Source organism: Amia ocellicauda, chromosome 5 (genome assembly GCF_036373705.1).
Source record: "Amia ocellicauda isolate fAmiCal2 chromosome 5, fAmiCal2.hap1, whole genome shotgun sequence".
NCBI lineage: Eukaryota > Metazoa > Chordata > Actinopteri > Amiiformes > Amiidae > Amia > Amia ocellicauda.
In genome coordinates, this window is record NC_089854.1 from 44,340,156 (window position 1) to 44,363,519 (window position 23,364).

A 23,364-nucleotide genomic window follows, 5' to 3' on the forward strand; every position below is an offset into this window, starting at 1 on the left:
AGCAGTTCAAAATTGAGTAAAAGACAATGATGTCGAATGTAAAAATAGTGAATTACATAGTACTTATATAATCGAGAATCATTAAAAGCATACACAATCCCTTATAAAGGGTCACTTAGTTCAACAGTACTGCAGGTGGTAATATTATATTACTTTGTCTTTAGCACAGACTGTTGTGTCTATTATACAGTAATTTGTTTTACTGATAGCTTTACTTTTGTGCAGCAGGGATACTTACTCCTTACACATCCAGAAGCCTTTAGACAGTCTAAACAGAATTTGCAGCTTCTCAAAATTAGTAGCCTATCTATGTGTCTATCTATATACACATTCTATAGGTGCAGTTCGTATGCTATACATACGGTAATTTATTTTTAGTTTGTTTGTTCTTTTATTTTATTGCTTAATATGGCTAAAAATAAATGAATAAATAAATAAAATACAATTATTGTAGCACTTTTTAGATCAGAGAATGAAGAATCCCAGGAAAGCACAACTGACAGACCCTGCTGCAGCAGCCAGGCAGCACTGTGCATATGGCCCTGCTGTAGGATGTGGGGGTGGTTTGTTCCAGCAGCCTTTGAAAGGCCCCAATAGTGTTTTCTGTCTCCTAGCAACACAGAAAGCCAGGTGACCAGGGACACAACAGACCTGTCTATAAAGAACAAAGGCAGGGACATATTGAAAGGAGCATGTTTATTTATTTTATTTTTGCTACCCACATTTTATCTCGTCTTTTATTTCGAACATTTGCGTTGGGTGTTTGCTCTGTATAGTAACAGGTGAAAATGTTCTAGCTGCTGACCTTCCTGCTGTAGTGATAGGGGGTTCATTTCAATACTGGCTAAATAAACCATGCAATTACAAAAATATATGTATTCATTTATTTATTTATTTAATTTAATGACCTGAAAAAAATCTGGAAACGATGCGCTTCTTTGGATCGAGAGCGTGGTGGCAATTATTGACTTAATTGTGCATGTCAGAGAAGCATGAAGCCAGTTTTCAGGGGGCTGGAAGAGTTTTTTAATTTCTGTAATTTTGCATGCCAGGCTAAGACATTCCTCCCTGGAAGAGGGCTGTTTTTAATGGGTGCTCTACAGCATCTTAGAGCAATCCAATGGCTCCTTTACCCTCAGTCCTCCTGTTAGCACTGCTGGGCCTTGCATTATTCACTGTCCTCTCCTGTGAGGGTAATACAGCAAGGCCTCACAGCTGCCAAATGGTCACAGTGTTCCAGGGCATTCCTGACAAACGGGTCAGCGCCGGGACCATGTTCTACATCCCCATCCCTCCGCTAGCTTTCCAAGGACCCGTGAAGCACTATAAGGTAAGTGGCTATGTTTTTTTTCTTTGTTTTGTTTGCATTGTACATACAAGTTATCAGCCTTTTCCTTTTCTTATCCATTAACTGAGTTCATTTGCATTGGCTGTGGAGTGGAGAGTGTGTGTGTGTGTGTGTGTGTGTGAGAGAGTGTCCAGGCCACTGAGAATTTGCATGTTTTCCAGTTTTGTCCTTCCTTTTATACAGCTTATAAGAGTGCTATATGCAATTATAGATATTAAACCATAGTGATTTCATAAAAAGAGTTGCTCACTATAGTTTATGCTAAAAATTCCCTTCACCTAGATTAAAAAAAAGCTATTGGTGTGTGATTTCACAAATGGCTAAAATCTTTTTCTCTCTAGCTAGAAATATATCTCTGTGTTTTAGTGATCTGTGTAATAAATCAATGATTCAATCTCATTTCATTCACAGGTCTTCTTAGCAGGAACCAGCAATATTTTACCACACTGGCTAGACTACAATCATCAAACTCACAGCCTACAGGGCCTGGCAGTCAGTGAGGAGAGTGCAGAATACACCATTGGAGTGACGGCAGTGGGTTTCTGCCACCAGCAAGCACTTTCAATGACACATTTCCATCTATATGTAGGCAATGGGCCTGCCAGTCTCAACACTAACACAATGAAAGGGCATGAGTGGCCAAAGACAAATACGTAAGAAAGTAATTTTTTATTTTTTTATAATATTGAATTTGTTTGCTTGTGCTTTTTTAGGACATTACCATAGACAGTAATTCATGAATTTGATCTCAGTTAGGATTTATTTTTCTTGAGTGAGATCTTGTGCTGGGGTTGATGTATTAATGTTCTTCCCTAAACAGCATCAACAGTCCGAGATGCCCTGCTGATGAAAGAGCCACATATGCCACCATAATCTTGCAGGTTGACATCTTCTCCCTGGGCATTGCTGAGCGTTTACGCCTGGTCTCCACTATGGCGAAGTACCTCCATCTTGATCCCTTCTCCGTCAAGCTGCTCTCCCTCCGAAATGCATCCCAACTCCAGCTAGATAAAAGCACCCTACTGTTGGAGCACACTGGCACTGGGAAAGCCACTGACAGAGCCGAGCTGACCTGGCCAGTGGATTGTGGGGCTTTTGATATGTTACCTGAACTGGTTCACATTCTGCAGTACAGCAGTCAATCAGGCCACCTTTCCCAGATGCTGGGGGTCCCCTTGACTGGCTGGAGGGTCTTCAGCAGGGGAGTAGAATCTACAAAGAGCAGGAATAGGGCACGTCGGCAAATCATTCAAACTCCTACCCCAATGATGACACTTGCAACGCCGACCTACATCTCCACATTTGCAACACAGTTGCCCAGTTTGTACTACGCAGGAATAATCCCACCGTCCAGGCTGGCGTCCTTACCTGTGCAAGTCACTGAAAGCTTGCGTGACAAAGGGAGTGACTGGGATGGGATTTTAGCCACCACTGAATCCATTCCAAAGTCATCTGAAGACCAGTCCACTGAGGAATCACAGTTCACAGTTATCCCAATTAGGGAGTTTTCAGGAAGCTTTCAGATGCTCTTTTCTTCAACTGGCTTAATTGCTGATTCTTCAACAGAACCACTAGAGGTGTCAGCAGTAGTCTTATCGAGGGCTGTGCTCGTGACCTCAGCCACGGTTGTACTCTTAGACCAGAACCAAAAATCCCCCTCACTCTCTCAGTTCCCCCAAGTGAAGACCTCGATTCATTATACCCGGAGTATTTATTCGGCTTTGCTTTCTTCAACCTTTCTGGACACTCAGGATCTAAGTTTGGGGGTCAGTGACACACAGCATGTGACAAGTGTGTATCAGACTATATTGTCCTATTCTAAAACGTTCAAAATCACACATGGACCACCGGATTTGTTTTCAAGTGGGACGCAGAGGGGCCTGTCAGAGTTGCAAAGCCCAGCAGCGGTCAACTGGAGCAGCGTAGACCACTCCCTAATGGGCAGGGCCAGCACTTTTCAAATATCACTCCAATCCAAAGACATGGCAGCAGAGACTGATCCCATTATGTCTGCAATGGCACCCACAGTCCTAACACCATTCGCCGCAGGAACCAGGGAACTGCTGCAAAGTCAGCCTGCAGGAGCATATGAAATAAGCGTGTCTGTGCTAGACAGTATTTTATCGACAGTGTGGACGATTTCACGTTCTGTTCCCAGCATGCCTGCGACTCAGCTTCATTTCACTGACTCTCTCAGCATTTCTTCATCTCCTGCACTTACTTGGCATGCTGTACCCACAGTGGCTCCTGACAGTGTGTTACCTTTAAAGAGCATGACCACACTCTCTGTGAAATCAGTCGTGTCCAAGCAGGAAGCAATGGGTAAGTGAGCTTTTTTCCAGACTTACGGTTTATGGTACAATATGATATGAGAACCTAATTCACATTCCTTACAAGTGAAACAATATTCTTTAGTTCTATGGTAATGTAATGCATCCAGCCAGACACACGAGCCAGACATCACAAGAAGGGAAAACAGATGTTTTCACAGACAGAATGAATGACCATTTCATGAATGCTTAACTAGAGGGCTTCACTAAAACTGTGAATAATTCCCAAATGTGCATAATTAAGGTTAAGCATTCATTTGTTTTGACATACCAGGAAGTAACTGATCAGCAGAAAACAAGACAATTGGTGTGTTATGAACACATACAAAAAAAATTGAAGCACTGCCTTAATAAATGCTGTTGTGTCTCAAATCATGTTCTGCGGTTTCTTCTTTTTGTTATGTCATGCAGGTATGGACCCTGCCAGTCATGTCTGCCTGCAGGAAGAAGGGCTGGCTTCAGTCATTGCACACAGTGAGCGAATCCCACTTTCACGGTCTCCATGCTCGCTGCCTCCCATCACAGAATTAGAAGGCTCTCTGAGCAGGTCTAGGTTGTCTGGACACAGTAGTGCGACAGCTCTACTGACAGACACACTGGAAACCATCACTCCAAGCGTGAGGCAGACGCCAAGGAGTTCAGCAGAGCTCAACGCAGATGAAATGACCGAAAACACTCTACACGCCAATCTGCTGCAAGACTCTGAAACAATCTCTGCGCTCCCCTCATGGAAAATCTATGTACAATCATCCGCCCTCCATCCATACTTAAGTCTATCCACTAAAACTTACAGTGACCTAATTTTCTCAGAACTCTCAGATTCCCTAACTGTGCAGACAAAGGGCAGGCCTTGTATTAGCAAATCGGCACCAGAGACTGATACAAACCCCATTGGCACCTTAATGTCACATTTCACTCCAACGTCACCTCCCCCAGGTACATTACCTTCACTTCAGGAAGATTCAGTTAAGTTTAGTCATTCAGTGCTTGATGAAGTAGCCCTGCCATCGCTGCTGATGTCTTTGTATGAGACCTTATTAGTATTTCTGGAAAAACCTGGTCTTTCCCAGAACCAGACAGGGATTTCTGACAGTGAAATTACATTGAGCACCACCTTGAGACTAATGCAAGACTCCTTTACTACTGGTTTAGATGATATACACCAACCAGCCACTGTGCCGACACCCGTTCCTAGAACTCTGACTTCTGAGGAACTGGGGGAAACTTTACACGGAGATTTTAACACTGTATTGCCTTCACCACAGGAACAGAATCTAGAACCATCCATATCTCCATCACAGCATCTGCAGCTGACCCCTAGCACTACAACCACTATGCCAATAGATTGGTTTAGTCTCATAGAAACAGGCTACTCAGCATCGATTTATCCCTCTGACTCACTTGGCTCTCAAACCGAAACTTTGGTTTATACAACAAAACTGGATTTCCTATCCACCCATGGACAATTGGTGAACACTCACGGATTTCTCATCCCCCTGTCATCATCATCAGATACAGAGGATTCTCAAAGTTATTATTTTCCATTGGCAGAGCATTCCTCTCTGGTTTCTCCTGACAAACTCCTAACAATTTATCCTACTCTAACATCAGTCACTTCAGTGCCTGAAAGTCCAACAATAATAATATTCACTAGTATGTTGTCCTTTCCCTTTCTGACATCCTCAGAATCAGAGAACAATTCATCTTCATTGCGATCTTCCAGTGCCGGCCAGGAGCAGCAAATATCTAGCTTAAGTCACAAAGACACACTTGTATGGCCGAGCACTATGGTGAACACTGCTATGTTCTCCCCTGAATTACCAGTCTCTGCTCAACCCACAACCCTCTATACAAGTTACTTTCCAATATTGTTATTCTCACCACACTCTGTTAATTCTGCTGCTCCGGACATGTCACATCTGAATGTATTCAGCACTTTACTTTACCAGGTAGAACATGTTAGTCCTCCTACCTTCAGCAGTTCATTTTACTTTCTGACCATCCGGCCTACTCTAATGTCCACTTCCAGTCCATTTCTTCCCATCTCAGGTGCAACAGTCGGGGGAAAGTTGGCAGGAAGTTTCAGTTCAGCTGTGTTTCAATCGCCCTATCCAACACCAAGATACACAGGTAAATTCCTGATAAGAACCTTAATGTCACAATTTGTTTACCAAGCATGTCAATTTTATGTTTGTGCAATATTATTACATTTACAATGTATTCCTGGCTAGTATTGCATATTACCAACTTATCACTTAAAAATACACACCTAAAGCTAGCTATTTCCTGGCATAAAAACATTGAGAATCAGATTTTTATTCTATCTTCAGTTTGATTTATTGTAATATTTTGGCTGTGAATAATATTTCCCAAATATACAAATCTTCTGGATCATTCCACAGGTGCTCCAAACCTCTCCCCCTCTGTTCTTCATCCTATCGAGGCTCTGGTTGCCACAGTGGGGTTCCTGTTTAAGTACAGCATCCCGTCAGACACTTTCTCAGATCCAGAAGACGGGGGCACAGACAACCTTACCTTGGACATGGTACCAGCAGATGCGTCTCCCTTGGGACCCGAGTCCTGGGTCAGGCTGGACCAAACACTGAGACTTCTGTCTGGGTACCCGTTGGACTCTGACATGCAGTACTCCCCACTGGAGCTCATCCTCAAGGCCAGAGACAGAGGGGGCCTTTCCACTCAGCTCCTCTTCACCATAGAGCTACGACGTCCACTGTCTCAGCCCTGCCACAGCTACACCCTCAGCACCAAGAACAGCCTGCACTCCTTCATGCGAGACAGACGGAGGATCGAGATGTTCTTAGACAGAATGGCCAAATATCTCAACGACAGCAGCAGCAGTCACATTTCCCTGTCCGGCCTCAAGTCAGGGTCCACAGTGCTAACGTGGCACAATTTCTCTCTGTGCCTCGCCACCACTGCCACCGCCAAATCTCTGAGCCGGTGCCCCAAGCACAAGATCCAGGGAGTGCTGTCTGAAATGAGAACCGAAGCGGGCGGGGTGAACCCAGCCTTTCAAGAAGCCATGCTCCCAGAATTCAGGATCATCGGAGTAGGAAACATGACGTACGGAGGGGTCTGCTTGTCGCCCACTGACCTGGACTATGCCAACACCACTGCCTCCACTCCCCAATCAGACACGTATCACTGGACAGTCCCCGTTTTAATTACTTTGCTCGTTATGCTTTGTTTGTTTCTACTAGTGGTCCTGCTGATAGCCATCGCCCGGTCATGCAAAAGATGTGACCGAATTTTACCTTCAGCATCGCCTTCGCTGAGGCCTTCGGACAGACCGCCCTGCTCCAGCTGCCATCTCGAATTAGACATCTTAAAGCCCAGAAAGCCACCTGTGTTTCCTCGGGATATCCCCCCACCACCTCCACGGCTGTGGGTGACCCTGGCTCACTCACTCCAGGAACGGCATCATGGAATAAACTTGATTCACACAAACATTAAGCACAAAAGACCTCATGAGAGACTTGGGGTGCCTTCTCATTCCCCTCCAAGGTATCAGCTTCCACCTCCCTACGTTTTCGACTCTGTTTCCAAAAGCCCATTCCCACCGAGGAAGAACACAGACAAAGTGTAATTGTCAACACTATTACCATAGTTTTATATAAAGTAAAATCAGCCTACATGACCAGACTAAAAATGCAAAAATTAAAGAGCATTGTGTACTCTCAGCCCACTGCCAGGTAAGGGGATATATGAGAGGCTTGTATTGTGCTGCATAGTAAAGAGATAAATGAACAGGAACAAAGGAACCACTGACATTGTTTATTTAATTTTTTCTTCTTTTGTGTCAAAAACCTCCAAAAGCATTTTTATAAACACACTTTATGTAAAAAGAAAGACATGGAAAAAAGGGTCTTTCTGAAATCGAAAACAAAAGCCAAAGATTTAATTTGATGGAGACGGTACAACTCGTATCTGTATATAGTCTATAAACATTAAAAAGCGATGGGAGAGAGGAGTCCAGTCCGGCTCTGTGAATGGATTATTGTCATTTCGGTTAAAAATTGTGTCCTGTGTAACTGTATGATGGCTGTTTCAAGTAGCGAGTCTTGGATAATAAAAGTTAATCCTGTGTTCCTCGTGTAACAAGTCACTATCTCGAGGATTTCCCATTTTCGTGTGTGTCCATCCTGTAACAACAAAGGAAATACAAAATGGGTAGGCAGAGCAATTGAAACAGACTTCCCAAATATGAAACTTGTGAAAAGATTTATTTTCTGATAAACAACCGTTTCAGGAAAAGTACCAACCCATTTTCTTCTTTGAGATGTTGGTATAATTCAGCTTTGTTGTTTACAGAGCTTAATCGTCCAGCAAACTCTTGGTGCTTCCTGGAATTGGCAGCATTTATCCTGTTGGTCCACATTGTTAGCAAAGAGACAGGACCTATAATCAGAATGACCCAGAGTTAATACAACTGTCTTTGCTGTACAAGTTCCCTGATCAATCTGGCAAAGAATGCAGAATCCAATGTGCAGAGATTTGGATCTGTTTCATGACTCAATACCTTTGGCTTTTTCGACTGGCTGGATTTCCTCCACCACCAGACGGGGTTTTTTGTTGAGTGGCTCAGGAGAGTCGGGGGAGTCCTTGATGACTTCTGCTTCGGCCAGCTCCTCCTTCTCACGGTCCTGCACCCCTTTTAACCTGGAACAGGGAACAAGAATCGCACCACTTCACTTTAACCCATACCTCGCAGCTCAGAGTATTGCAGTCATTGCTGAAAATCCCTCTTTCTTCAGGAAGTTCTCAAAAAGGTGCTTCCAGCATGATATTTAGGCAACAGAAATAGTCCCACACTAAACCTCATCTTACTGACCTTTTCCCTGACCCTTTATCCTTTATCTTAGGAAAACAGCGACCACAGAATTTGATTGGCTGCACCTAGAGGCCCAACTGAGAAATGTGTTCTGAGAACGCCTTCTGAAAGGATTCGATAAAATCACTATTTTGGGATAACTGGATAAACCCTAAGGAACATGAGACTGGCTTCTGAATGGCACATTTAAAAATGCCTTCTGGTACACCAATCAATCAGTTAAATGAAGCAGGATTGATTAATGACCCAATGACGGTGCGGTGTATGCATTTGTTTTAAATATAAAAAAGGATTGCGTTAAACCTTGTTAGTCACCTTGGATAAAGCCATCAGTCAGATGAACAAACAGCAATACAGCACGGTGAAATGAGAGCCAATGTGGATTCGCTTACCTTTCAGATTCTTGCCAGCTCTTCTCGGCCTCCAGGTCCTTTCCGTTCTTTTCGGATTTGTCCTCCTTATCCTCCCTCTTCCTCCCTCGCTTCTTGCGCTCCTCTTCCTCGGGGGGTTTGCTGCGACAAGCAACGATGCACTCCAGGACGCGCTGGTGGCGGTCCGTGCTGCCCACGTGGGTCCTCACAAGTGTCTCCAGCTCGTTCCACATGATGCGGTACTGCTCGTCTCTGATCCACAGAACACACAGGGCAGAGACGCAAGCAGTCAGCACGAAAGAGGGTCACCACAGCAAGAACCCACTGACATCTGAAGCATTACATAATACTATCTGCATAACATCATACAAATCTCTCTGGCAGAGTTCCCACCACATGAGCAAAATCAAATACAACAATAGATAAACAAACAAGTTCCTGAATGAATTAGCCAACGTTGGTGTGTCATTAAATATTAACCTTTTGGGTCCCTTTCCTCTCGTGCCCACGGTTGAGATGGGAAGGGGGTCATTCTTCCTCTCCATGTCCACCAAATTGTAAATGGTCTTTTGACAAGTAAGCACGTCTTCCTCTGTCAAACTCTCCTTTACTATCAAATTAGCCAAGGGCACCACCTGAGAAGAGACGGTCAGTCGGAGACATGTCCCAGACAAACATTTGCTATTTTGAGAACAGCTGTAGGCAGCATTGGAAGACACACGATACAAATCCACTCCAAAACAGAATTAAACAGTCATTTTTAATTAACCACAGTTAAGGGAACCTATTTAAAAATAAGAAATTTTAAATAGGAACAATAAGTGGCTATCCAAGTCGATCCACTTTTTATTTTTATTTGCAAAAGGTCAAAATGAAGAATGCAAAGTATGTCAAGGAAACCAATTCAGGAAATAGATTATCCAATCATTCTGTTAAGTGCTGTAAAGAAGGCATAAGTGGGTTAAGTATTTAAATAAGATCTCTAAAGAAAAAATGTAACAGGTGGTGAAAAAAAGAACAGAAAAATAATTATGAAGGTGGAGATGACAGAGACACTTACAGCCTGCATGTTAAAGATCGTGGTCTGAGAGATGATCATAGGCCAGTAGCGTGTGTGCCTCTCCAGCTGGTTTTTGGCCCTCTCAATGGGCAGTCCCTCAAGCACATCTGCACTTTCGGCGGTTTCGGGGAAAGGGGTCAAGCGGTTCTCCCTCATGAATTCTCCGAAGTCCTACATACAGAAGGGGGGAAGGAGGCGGGGCTCAGACACCCGTCAACTGTTGACTCTACAGAAGCGTCAGTCAGTGGGTGGTGACAAGAGACGGACGGTAAAGGCAAAACAGTGAGAGGAAGGGGAAGAGGAGATGGGTGGTATGGGCACTCACGGTGATCCTGTAGTCTGTGACCCGGCCCCCACAGCCCTCGCTGATGGAGGGGGGGTCCTCCAGAGTGGAGCGGGTGCTGCTCAGGACATGGAGGAAGATCTCGCCCCCGTGACTGCTCAGCATGTGACTGATCACTTTGGAGCCAGACTTGCGCGGCTGCTCCAATAGCACTGACCGACCTGCAGCGGAAAAACAAAACACACACACCAGTTGGGTCACCAAGGAACGCCGAAGAGCAACATGGAAAATGAAGAAATGCAAGGAGGACATCTTGGCCTCAAGGGGAAGACGTGGTATTCAGTTATGCAGTGTTTTTTAGCCCTTGTACAAAAAACATGTTGTTTTTTGCCCGAACAGGCGCATCCTGCTTGCTGACATGCAAAGATAAGGTTTTTTATTCACGGCCATACCTACATTACCTACTGAAATCCTTTTCAGAATTCATCGAAGTTCTCAACACTTTACAGCATGATAACTGTGTGACTAGTCTTTGCTGTGGCAACAGAATGCTTGTCTAGCCATCATTCCCTTCCACAGCGGCTTTTCTTGCAAGTGAGTTTGCAGATATAATGATTATTATGAGAAATTATTTGGATCCCGGAGATGGCACTGTATAGCCTACATCAGGGGTGGTCAATAGACGGACTGCGGGCCAAATCCGGACCGCCAGACACTTATGACTGGACCGCGAGAATAATGTTAATGAACTTATTATCATGATTTTATTTATTTATGTATTGTTATTGAGGTTTGTTGCACTCAGTGCCTGTTATTGTGTGGAACCTAGTAGCAGCCCTCCCTGGTTATTAGCCGATAGGATGTGACGTATTAATATGGGATGTCCTACATAGAGCCAATGATCCAGTTAGTGAGTTGACAGCGCACAGATACCCAGTTCGGGCATCTCTATACACGATCTGGACTGGGGCAAGAGCGTCACTTTATACTCGTCAAAAACGCAGGTATTCGGTTTGTTTTCCTGATTTCTATAAATAAACAGCTAAACTGCGGATCGATTGGACATATTTCAACCTCGCCTCCAAAATATTAAAGTGCATACACACGACCGGGGGGTGCACAGTGCCATAGCTTGCATTCACCTAGAAACTCCTACATAAGCGGCGGAAACAGCTGATTTCCATTGAAGACGCATATTTCTAGCAGCGCACAAATTGAGAATTGTGCATCCTCACCAGTTTCAGTTTCAGAGACCCACTGACATAGATCTGTGATTGACAAGCACCAGAAACCGCGTCTAGTTTGCCTGCACAATGTCGGTTGATATGTGATTTATCGCTGCTGATATGTGGTTGTGAAGGAAAGATATGTTTGAGTCCAAATCTGCCTGAGCTATTTTTTTCGACTCTGAAATGCCTCAGAATCGTGCATTTCAGGTCTCCAATTGTCAAAATCTTCTGGGGGAGGACCCCCGCCCTGAATTACTCAATCATCTTCGCCCTCATTTTGCAACATTAATTTTGTGCAGTGCACAGTAGGACAAAGGGGAAAATGCTAAAGACACGAAATGCTTGAATGTGTCTATTATGTTTATCTATATGCCTACAATAATGTTTAACAAATTAAAATTAAAAGTGGTCTGAATCTGTTTTAATACTAATATTTACATTTATTTAAACGTTACATTTTTGTACTTGGTCAAATGAATGTACTAAATATAAGCAATGGGGTGTATTACTAATTCACAGAATTGTGTGTGTGTGTTGGAAAGGGTCGTTTGAAGGTGTGACACCCCACCCATGTCTGGACCTTGACTATACCTTAACCAAGAAATCTGGACCCTGAAAAAAAATAATTGACTACCCCTGGTCTACATCAACTGATGCCATATACAAAAGCTGGTTTAATGATTCATTCACTTAGGACAGTATAGTCATCATTTCCTAAAGATATCGTTCTTTATGAGCCTCACCACTCACCATTCAAGAGAAAGTTAGTTAGACAAGAGGACGGTCGGCTGTTGACATCCACAGGTGAAATCCGGTAGGCCCCAGTACAAAAATGCAGCTCTAAAAACAAACACACATACAGACACAAACAGGAAAGATATGTAACTTTAAAACTAACTTCTTGTGAAAGTAAACAACCCCCTCCAACAAAACACAAAGCAGGCTATTACTGACCTTTAGCATTACTAGAATTCTATTGTACCCACAGAGGAAATATTAGTGTTCCCACATTCATACTCACCCACGCTGTTGGTGCGTGGGGTACACCACTTTAAGGTCACAGTTTCTTTGAGACTGCTGTCTCGACTGTTGCTGCCTGGAGGGTGCAAATCCCCTGCAGAAGCAAACAGAGAGACATGTCATGCTTTTCATTCCCACAAAATAGAATGGAAAAGACTTGCTTTCATCTCTTGCTGACACGCTAATGCAATCCGTCACTGTGAGTGTCTTTACTGATTCGGCACTGTTGTGGAGAGCCAGTACATAATCAAGGTTATTGATTATAACGGATTGTCCAATTCCTACTCCTATTTCCTATTTAAAGTGTGCCGTTAATAGACGATTGTGATCAGAAATTTGCAGGCAGTGTCCTTGTGTGCACGAGTAGGAGTGTCGTTCAAATACTAGCCTAGAGACTACTAACCTTGGCATAATCTAATACATACAATGCATCAGATGTCTCGTTCTCATGGTATTAAAGTTAAACTTAAAAAAAACAAATCAAATCTTCAGAATTCACTCTCTGGAAAAAAAGAAGACATATCAATACAGAACAACAGTGGCTGTTCGAGCCACTGCTTACATACCACTCTTTATGAATTCCAAATGTGCATCTTTGTGGTGAAGTAACTCAACATCATAATTAGCAGATGTGTTTGCATGCTGTTCTTCCTTTATATCAAAAGAAAAGGCAAGAGAAATATCTGTCACATTAGCATACCAGGAACTGTCTCCCATTAGCATTCTGTGCCAATTCAAAAAATGCTAAATCATTTTTATATATATATATATATATATAGAAAGTTTTTTTTTTTTTTAAGGTAAGGAAATATCTTCCCATTTCAAAGTTGTTTTTCTGACTATCCGTAATGAATCATCTAGCCTTCCATATGAGTTAAGAACAGTTACATACTGTACACACAGGGATTTGCTCAGACTTAATTCACTAATACCTTCACACAAATTGTAATACATTTTAATGTAGTGTATTTGTGGTTTTGTTCACTTTGATCAATGGCCTCACTTATCAATTGAAAAGGCAGGCTCTTTTTGTCTGTCATTGTTCTGCACAAATCACTAAAGCAGTGTTGCCTGATAATTTCAGCATGCCTCAGATTGTTTGCAGTACAAGGATGCCTCTTCAGTCAGAACACAGAAGATGTTCGATGTTTCTCCAGCTATAGAAAAAACTATGAGAAGACAGCTGTCTCCTCTTGAGAGCCGTTTATCATTACATTAATCACCGCAAGACGCTGTCAACAAACACTTGCATTTTCCTGCTATTTAATTGCATGCCCTGGGGATGTCTGCTGCAGAGCACCATTTTTTTCTCTTCAGATCTGACAACATTCCCAGATGCTGCTGCACAGTAATGGCGGGTAGTTTTCAGTTCAGTGCAGAGCTGACGAAAGCCAATATGCTGAGACACGTTTTAAGATTTAATAAAATAAGAAATTAGGTTGTAAAGTACAAAGAAATAGGCTATGGCAATATAACTATAATGGAAGAAATGAAAATTGAGCACTTCTGTGCGTCTGATTTTTATTAGAGACTATTACCGATTAATACCAGGGCCTGTTTGCAGTCATCAAACTCTAACATGTCTCATAATAAATGATAATTATCCCTGCATATTAGCTACTGTCTTTTTTGTTGTTTCTTTTTAATTACATTATTCAAAGTAGAGTAGCCTATGCATATTATGCAAAGTAGCCTATAATACAGCATAGTAGCCTACTTGCCCAGCAATCAAACTTAATTGCAGGTTTATCTGCTCAGGAAAATTACCCAAGGAAATGTATCTACTCACACATCTTCTTACTTGCTGCTTCCTGACATCTGACGTCATGTGGCCCTAACCAATACGTCAACATCAGGGGCCAGTTTCTGAGTAAAAGTGACCAGACCTCCACAAAGAAACGCCTATTTTTCCATTTATCTTGGACCACCTGACAGTCTATGGTGATTTTTATTTTATTTTGGACATGTTCAAGTTCAAGTTTAAGTTGGCTAGCTATGGCGATACAGCAGTCAGCAACAAGAAGTATTTTGGGAGACTGAATCTTTCTGGAATAGCTAGCGCAGCTGCCAGCAATCCCATGGAACTGAGATAATAGAACGTGCAACAGTAACCAGCAGCAGAACATTATAAAGGATTCCATTCAGGAGAGGAGAGCAGGCGGGTGGGTGTTACATTATATACTGAAGGGCTTTAAAATGAAGTAAATTACCACCACACTCATACAAGCCTGCAAAAACTCAAGGCTAGTCCATTTATTTTAATGGTGTGTCCACATTCGCACGCTGCATTTGGACCTGAATGGACTGACGTTAGATTGCCAATAACTTTCAAGTGGATGCGAGATGTTAAAGCTTACAAATTACAAAGAAAAAGTAATACACCCTGTAGCTAAGGCAGACTTCATCTCCTTGGGTTACTGACAATGTAGCATCAGTTGCCATGGATGGAATTTGAAGAGATATCAAGTTTGAGAAAATTAATTAGGGTAAATGTGAGGTTTAAATACCAACTAGGATGCGTCATCACAGAGACGTCTCAACAAATCAGTATGGAGCAGTGGCAAGTTTATTTGTGCATTAATTTCAAAAATGTATTGTACAATGATATTAGATCCAGAAAAGTACTGAATTTTGTAGTGAATTTAGGGTGTCATCAATTGTAGCATTAAACACAAAGATATGTTGATGTTTTTCTTTCACTTTACATTTACAATGACACAAATCTGTGCAAAACCTAATTCACATGGATCTATGTTAGATATTCATCTCGAGTAGTTGAAATGTTAATTGGTCTTAAGGTTATGTGGAGATAAAACATGTGAAGCATGTCATTTTTCCAAAGCTGCCTGTGCATACAGTACTGTACTGAGTTTGGAGGGCAAAATTATTTTCAGAAGGGACAAGGGAGTTTACCAGTCTATGGTGACATGCCCTTTAATCATTGCAAAAAAAATAAAAAATCCAACAGAAAAACAATGCACATTACTAGAAAAGAAGAAACAGAAAGGTAACATACCAACACAGAAGCTCAGCAAACACAAAACGAGACTCAGTTACAATTAAAGGGACATATCGCTTTCATTTAAATCACCAGTGATTTTAGAACTTTGAGTATCTTACAAGAATTTGAAGAGATTTGTATATTATAATTAAATAAAGTCCAAATATGGGGAAACTAAATCTGAGATCTACTTGGGACAAGAAGGAGGATAGTCAGAGAAAACTGGGATTTTACAAACTTTGTTTCAGCTCAAACGTAACAACATTCATGACCATTACTCATGCAGAAAACTGAATGGACATATTTCATTTAAATGCAACACTTGTGAGGATTTCTCTCTCAGATATTCAATCATATCTAATATAATATATAGGAATTTAAACAAACACTGGAAGAGTTTAAGCTCCCTCCCCCATCACCAATTCATGAAATGCTGTAATTATCTGTTATCTTAGTTTTAACTAACCCTGAGGATCTAGACACTGCTTCTGGTGACAACCTCTTTTTCATCCCCAGGCTGTAATCTTTAAAGAGACTGACTAATTTATTAGACGTAACATTTTACCAGATGACAGCAACTTAAAAGTTTCTGTGTGAAAGATGCAGACATCATTCTCACCTTTTTGTTTCCCATCAATTAAGGTGTTCTTACAAATGCAATAGTTCTTCCAATACAATCCCAGTGGATTTCACTTTTTCATTTCACTTAAGATTTCATTCCCACCAAAAATCACATGGGGACATTTTGTGCCTCAGTTCATGAGCCAATCTGAGTGAGGAGTCCTGTTTAGCCAGGCTACTTTTTGTTTTTGTTTTTTGGGCGAAACAAATCAGGCAAAAACTGGGTTAGCCATTAGCTTACCAAAATATACAGGAGAGAAAATTCCATGTCAGCAAATGTATAATTGATCATTTCAAAGCAAATCCAGGGTCCTACTGGAAGAGAATGTGCATTGTATCACCTGTAAAACCTACAGTATACTGCAGCACTTTATAATTATATTTTGGGAACCAATTATGTGCTGTACATTATCACCATTAGCAAGGATAACCAATATTTCTGTGTGTAACTAGAATCAAGTTCAATTATTTGATCCCATCCTAGAAAGGAGTCTAGCTGATGGGAGAAGGGGAAAAAACACAGTCATGGACACAACTGGCAGTTGGGACTAAGAGTAGATAAAGGGGAGATGTACAGGAAGGTTGAATAATAGGTGTTCTGGCACTAAAACTAGAGAAGTGGTCACCAATCACTAATGAACACAGTACAAAGGATCACAGACAAAGTCAGAGAAGCTACTGGAGCAGGTAAAGGGAAAAGACATCAACCACATTTCAAAAGCTATATTATTGTTTAACATTAGAGGGCTTGGAGGAGTTTACAACAATATAGCCTTTTGTTCTGTGATCCTTCTTGTATGTAAAATGTACTAACCTGGTCACAGACATTGAATGTGGGCTAGCAAAACAGAAAATATGATATGAAAAGAAAAGCAATATAAACATTATATATTTATTTTTGACTATATGATGTATGCTTTACAAAACAAATACCCCAAAAAATAAACTGAAAGGCTGAAATCAAGAAAAGCAATACAGAGAGGAGAGCAGCACTGTGGGATGGAGAGGAGAGGAGCCTTACCTTCATGGGGATGTTGGTGATGGTGGTGGAGGCCAGGTCAAAGTGCTGCTGTACCAGGATGTTCAACTTGGAGGCCAGGTGCCGTCCTGCGCGCACACTGTGCACTTCGCTGGTCAACACGGGAGAAATCTGCAACAACAGAAAGTACTAATTACGTATGGATTAATGAGTCCCATGAAATCATCACCCACAACCGTTAGCAATGTGTTAATCATTTTCCTGTTCCTCGTTCTGAATGGCTGACCGAAACTCATACCTCTTTCCTGGGACGATCGGAGACCAGAGTGTCGTCCCCTGAGGGATAGGTGTGAATCAGGACCAGCTCACACTGCTGGATCTGCATCAACCTTTTCAAAGAGGAAATTAACACATTTGAATTTTGAATATATATATACATATGCACAAAACTAATTGATGTATGGATCATAGGTTCTTAGACATTTACTTTCAATCCATTTTTCGACATTCTCCACCCTGTTACAGGAAGTTGGCTACAGGAAGTGGGTCTTGCTTGATGCTGCGCTGCGTACTCACCTATCTGACCCCGCGGCCAGTTTGTTTTGCTCTTGTATCGTCTCCTGTACACAGTCCTCCAGCATTCGCACATGGGTGTCACTGGGAAAAGAGCACAGGACAGAGATGTTAAACCCAGGGAACTGACAATACAGTTTAGCAATACAGGCAATATTACATAAAACAAAAAGCAATATAAACACTATACATTGCTTTTTTGATAAGATGTATGTTTTACAAAGAAGTAGAAGAGCCATGTTTTATTTATTTAATAAAATAAAGCAATGTGGAGAGCTGCTCTCTATGAATTGGAGGAGAGGTGCCATCCCTTCATGGGGATGTTATTAATGGTTAGATCAAAACAGTGCTGAATAAATACTGTAACCAGCATTGCTATCGGATTTGTAGTGAGTTATCTAAGCATGCAGGCAATACATTTTTTGTGGAATCTTTCTACTTAACTGATACTGATCTCTTATTTAGATTAATCAATTGTAAATACCAGTTGCTACAGGCCATTCTTAAGTAAATAATGTTCAGTAACCACCATTAAAGCAGCAGGGCCAAGATACAAGTCCCTGCCACTATGCCGCAGTAGTACAGTAGTAGCTGTATGCTTGTTTACAAAATACTATGGTGTCATTATGTATTATATATGTATGTGCGTGTGTAGTTTCATTAGAGCAATAGGCCTTTTTGAACCATCATTTATTGTCAATATGTAAATGATAAAGAGGCATCAACAAGATAACAGGGTAAGTTTTGGATGATTTTCTATTTTTCCCCAAATTGTGATATTAGGGATGTTATGCAGGTAGCACAGAGACCACAAATTCAAAACAAAGATATCCGTTTCCATGCAAGCTCTCTCATTTTACTATATTTGTTTACACCCTGTAGCACTGCTTGTGTTTACAACACTAATCCCATAAGCATTTCCTCATGACTGAAAAGCCACACCCATGTTTCCTATACACAATACAATTTAAATTTTCTAGACCTATTTGTGATAAACAGTAACAGTTAAGTTGCTGCTGTTAATGAGACTGTGCTTCATTTGAATTTTGACTGTGTAATAATTTGTAATAATTTTAAATTACTGAATATTTTTTAAACAGCTATGCCATCTATCTCGGCAAGGTGAGTGTTGCTTTTCCGTTTTGTTATATTTTATTGATTTTTAAATAGATAATTAATGTTGTAAATCTGTGCTATATTGAATCCATGCATATCAGGGTTGTGCAAAGTGAGGTATCCAAATCCTGAGGTTGCGAAAACATACAACCCTGAGATGGATCTGGATATCCACTATTGTCAGCCATGACTGCAATAAATTCAATTTTGTTATATGGGAGTTTGGGACATAGAACTTGATAATACATTGAGGAAAAAGAAAATCCATAATAAATAAACAAATCGCTAAATTGTGGAAATTATTAATAAAAATAAAAGTGATGGTGTTGGTGAAGCATTGCTTGCATTAGTTAAAAATTGCAATCAAATTATGGATGGCTATGTAGGGTCAGTACCTCTTAGCATTAGTGATGCAGATGATCCGGCCGCGGTTGCAGACTCTCTCGGCCATGTCCATCATGGACGTGCGAGCCTCGTGCTGGTACTCTGTGATCTTACACAGTGCCTCTACTGCTAGCACCAGGCCGTGCAGAATACTGCAGCACTCGGGGTCCTCACGGGGGTTAGGTGGCCCCACAGCTGCCAGCGCTGACATGAGCTTCAACAACAAAAAGCAGAGAAAAAAATTCAATTAGATTTCTAAGCAAATTGTAAGTATGAAGTTTAGGACACTTATGCACTTTTCATTTTTAACTTCTTTAGTGGAATACATACATTTCCATAAAACTTTTGCGACTTCGAAACCAGAGTGGTACAATATTATGCAAATCAACAAAGCAGTTGAAAATATGTCATTGAAATAAAATCACTCATACTGGACTCTATCCTAGTCACCACTGTCAAGAAAAAAAAAATCTGAGGAACCAGATCTCACCAAGTTACTATGGTACCTAGTTACAACAGCCATGAAATAATATTGATTCTGCAGCTCTGTATACAGCAACCGGAATGCAGAGTAGAAGCTGCAGCAAACTCACCTCATGTATATTCTGGTCTTCCTGGTTCCAGGTGTTCAGAATATGGAACTCTGAGTCACTTACAATGTAATTCACCTGGGATAAAACAGGCCAGCACACAGGTTAAAAAGAAGTGACAAAAAGTATTATTGATCACTTACCAGAATTCAGCAACATGTATGGCTTTGTAAATCACAAATCAGACATATTCAGTTCCAGAGAGGGCTCTAGGCATAAGCAGGCTAAGCAATTTCAAAAGGCCAAACATTTCTAATCAAGCATGTAAAAAGGTATACAAATACAATGTGGGGAGGATAACTGGTTTTATTATATTGCATTCATTTATTGTTTCTATTGTCCATATACATGCCAATGCTGTATTATGTTTTGTTCATGAATTAACTGTTTTACAAGCAGAGTGAAATCAACTTGGAAATGAAAGGCTGTCTATACCTTTTTAATTTATGTGTGCCTTATTTTTAAATGTTGCCATTTCTGTACTTATGTAGTAGGAGAGCCTTCTGCCCCAACCCTTTGTGGGCAAATTCTAAAACCCTTCCTGCTTTTAGCGATTTCTTTTTTGTTTTATGTCATGAGTCCCCCGTGAGCCCATGCCTGTAGTGTGGAACACTGTTGTAGTGCTGACTATTGTTTCTTATTTTAATACAACTAGGATATATATCATAATGTCACCACTCATTAAAGTTGATAAATAAATCAGTGGGTAAATATTTTACATTCCTGACAAGGAATTAAATCACATAACAGACTATAGAAGCATACTGAAAACAATGAGAGAACTTTATGTTTCATTATCACATTCACATTGCTAGTACTTATGTTGTTTACATTGTTTGCCCCAATGTCCCCTTCCCATGACTTCACATCTTGTCTGCAATTATGAGCTCACAAATCTAGGATGTAGTACTGTATATTTTCGTATGCACTTGTATTAACTGTATTGCACTACTAAGAAATAAATAATAATAATAATAATAATAATAATAATAATAATACAAATAACGTATTGCAGAATCACTTTGTATCCTTTCAAAAGTACTTTTGCTATATTATAATACCAAAAACAATATATAATAATAATATAATATAAATATAATACCCCTGATAGGCACTTGCCACCTTACCAGTTTCTTGGTGGGGTAGATATCGAACAGTATTCTGCAGTATTCCAGAGAGCACTCCACCGCGCAGGTCCACAGGGATTTGGAGACAGGGGCCAAGGGGATAATGCCCTGTGAACGGTTCTTTGTCAGCATGTCGAACTCCACCTGCTGCCTGCATGACTCGGCCATATAGGGGCAGTGGTCCACCACAAACACAGTCTTGTGAGATGCCGAAAAAGTCTTCATCTTCAGCAAAATAAAACAGTAAGTCTTTTAGGAAAAGAAAGAAAGAAAAAAAAACATGCATGGGTGGTACATAAATATACAATATACAAATGATTAACTTACTTTATTACTTTCATATCATCCTTTCCTGGTGCAAATTCTGCTACTTCCTGTTGGAAATCTTGCTGCACTTTTTGGGAAGATAAATCAACTCGAGTTTGACTTTGAAAATAATACCTGTTAATACATCCCAATTTTCCATACCATAGCAGAATTTCAACTCTACTATGATTTAAAAACACAGTTTGGCCCTTAGAAGGGAAGAACCCTCTGTCAAACTAGAAACTGCCACCGAATATTGGAATTGCAATTTGCAATCAGGTGGGTGAAAGTTTTGTTATTTGGTCTGAGCCTTTGTATCTTACCACTATAACTAGCTTAAAACCAAGTATAACCTTACCACAAATTAACTGCTTTGGCCAGGCTATTTTTTTTTCTGGTGTGAAAATGTTTTAATAACAGAATCCATCTTAATAGTGTGAGGAACAGTATATTTCACCTGAATTAGGCCAAATTAGTATATTATTTTATTGCAGCATTTTATTTGAAAGGAAAGAAGTATAACTTTGCTTAAAATAACTTGGAGGCAACAATTATGCATGCAAAAACACAGCATCCTAATAGATATGCATTTAAGTATTTAGAAGTTGAAGACATTAAATTAAATTAATATCACTTTAAGTGCGCATCCCATATGAGGTAATGCACATCGGGAGCCATGACTGATTATTTTATTATTTTAACTTCATCATTACAAACATAAATACCTCTGTTGCAGCAGTAATCTTGAATTACAACTCTGAAATACATTTTAATGTTTATCATGTATTGTTATTATTTATAAATACAGTATTCCTGTATTGTTATAACTTTCCTATTCTTACACTTAGGAGGAGCCACTGTGGTTGTAATCATGGGTTTCTTCACAATTGTGTATATGTGATGTGTAACAAGCATTTTGTCAAAACCTGACAAATTAAACATGCAATCACTTTTTTTTTCTTTTTTTTTTAATCAGTTTTGTTCTTGCTTTCATGTTGCTCTTTAGATGCTTCTTGGAGCTCTGTTGATTAATCCCAATTTGGTGTTGGATTAGAAATCAACTGTAATGGATATGTTGACGCTTTGGGCATCTTCTCTTTCTTTGGCTAGTATTTACAGGTTGAATTAATTATGTAGATTAATTAATTTTGGAGACTATTTCCGCTGTAGTGTTATTTCAGTTGTAAAAGGAATAGCGCTACTCGTATCAGCTGATTTGAATGTGTGATGGAAAAAGTCGTGTTCCTAAACTGACCTGTAATTGTAATTAACAACCCATTCAATTCTTGTCACTTGCCCAATGACGCGCACATTTGGATGTTACACAATCTTCAAATTACTATATTTATGTTTGGTATTGGTCTTTAAAACAGAAACTCATTCGTCCTTATTATCCTTTTATTTTTTCTAGGTTGAACCTGCAACACAACACGAAACGTGTCTCAAATATTGTGTTCCCGTAAAGGTGGAAGGGGAAACTGAACACAAAGCTTAATTCACGTTGATCGCCATATTAAGTTACCCAGATCAATCAAATTTTAATGCATCACGTTAAACTATGCATTGGAAACGAAAGGCGCAAAAGAAGCACAGACACTCACTTTACCTTATCGATCGACCAAATCCAAAGACCAACACGTCTGGGTTTAAAAACGACCGATGTGTTAGGAAACGAACAGAATATTTATCATCATCAGAGAAGCTCCAGTCCAGGACAACCATCAGCAGTATTTCTCTCCTTTTTAGCCAGTTTTTCTTGCGAGTGTCATTTTCAGACATATGATTCCACGAAACTATGCTGTAATTTTAATATTCTGTCGGATTAAGAATATATTTTAATCATGTTTTATTGCATCTTAACTCAGGGGAAAACATCCCCAGACAGCATTCTGGTCCGTCCCCGATTACGGCTCGGGAGGTACACTGTTGTTTGTAAATGGTTCCTCCTCTGTAGTGCTAGAAGCCGGACGGTACAGGAACGACTCCTCTTAGGATCTCAGCAACACAAAGCAGAAAATGTGTGGGCCTTTTTTTTTTTGGTTGCAGGTGGTGTTCGCATACAGTTATTTTTGTGTTAGAGAGAGGAAAAAAAGCATGCCTTATATAATAAACAATGCTCATAAAGTCATTAATATGAACTAAACCACCAGCAAATGTTCACCACTCACCCCTAC

The 23,364-nt window shown here is 40.5% G+C and overlaps 2 protein-coding genes across 6 annotated transcripts; one reads left to right on the forward strand and one right to left on the reverse strand.

The window, feature by feature from the left end:
- The first annotated feature begins 2,280 nt into the window (after positions 1 to 2,280).
- LOC136749045 (uncharacterized) lies at positions 2,281 to 7,375 on the forward strand. The gene is made up of 3 exons (XM_066702984.1): positions 2,281 to 3,670; positions 4,090 to 5,808; positions 6,081 to 7,375. The coding sequence occupies exons 1-3, from the start codon at positions 2,281 to 2,283 to the stop codon at positions 7,283 to 7,285; spliced, it is 4,314 nt and encodes a 1,437-aa protein (XP_066559081.1). The 3' UTR covers positions 7,286 to 7,375.
- Positions 7,376 to 7,461: 86 nt separating this feature from the next.
- Positions 7,462 to 23,115, reverse strand: ints13 (integrator complex subunit 13). Of its 5 annotated transcripts, XM_066705385.1 has the most exons (19): positions 22,797 to 23,115; positions 21,212 to 21,278; positions 20,885 to 21,109; positions 19,761 to 19,835; positions 19,179 to 19,381; positions 17,671 to 17,751; positions 17,393 to 17,483; positions 17,137 to 17,265; positions 16,930 to 16,953; positions 13,060 to 13,144; positions 12,495 to 12,587; positions 12,224 to 12,313; positions 10,287 to 10,465; positions 9,962 to 10,132; positions 9,382 to 9,536; positions 8,923 to 9,153; positions 8,219 to 8,358; positions 7,962 to 8,097; positions 7,462 to 7,841 (listed from the first exon to the last, which is right to left on the reverse strand). In XM_066705385.1, the coding sequence occupies exons 3-19, from the start codon at positions 21,107 to 21,109 to the stop codon at positions 7,805 to 7,807; spliced, it is 2,145 nt and encodes a 714-aa protein (XP_066561482.1). In that variant the 5' UTR covers positions 21,212 to 21,278; positions 22,797 to 23,115; the 3' UTR covers positions 7,462 to 7,804. The 5 variants fall into 5 exon arrangements, with proteins under 5 accessions (XP_066561482.1, XP_066561483.1, XP_066561480.1 ...); XM_066705386.1 differs by lacking the exon at positions 21,212 to 21,278; XM_066705383.1 differs by lacking the exon at positions 21,212 to 21,278 and having other exon boundaries at positions 20,885 to 21,133; positions 22,797 to 23,114.
- Between the last annotated feature and the right edge of the window lie 249 nt (positions 23,116 to 23,364).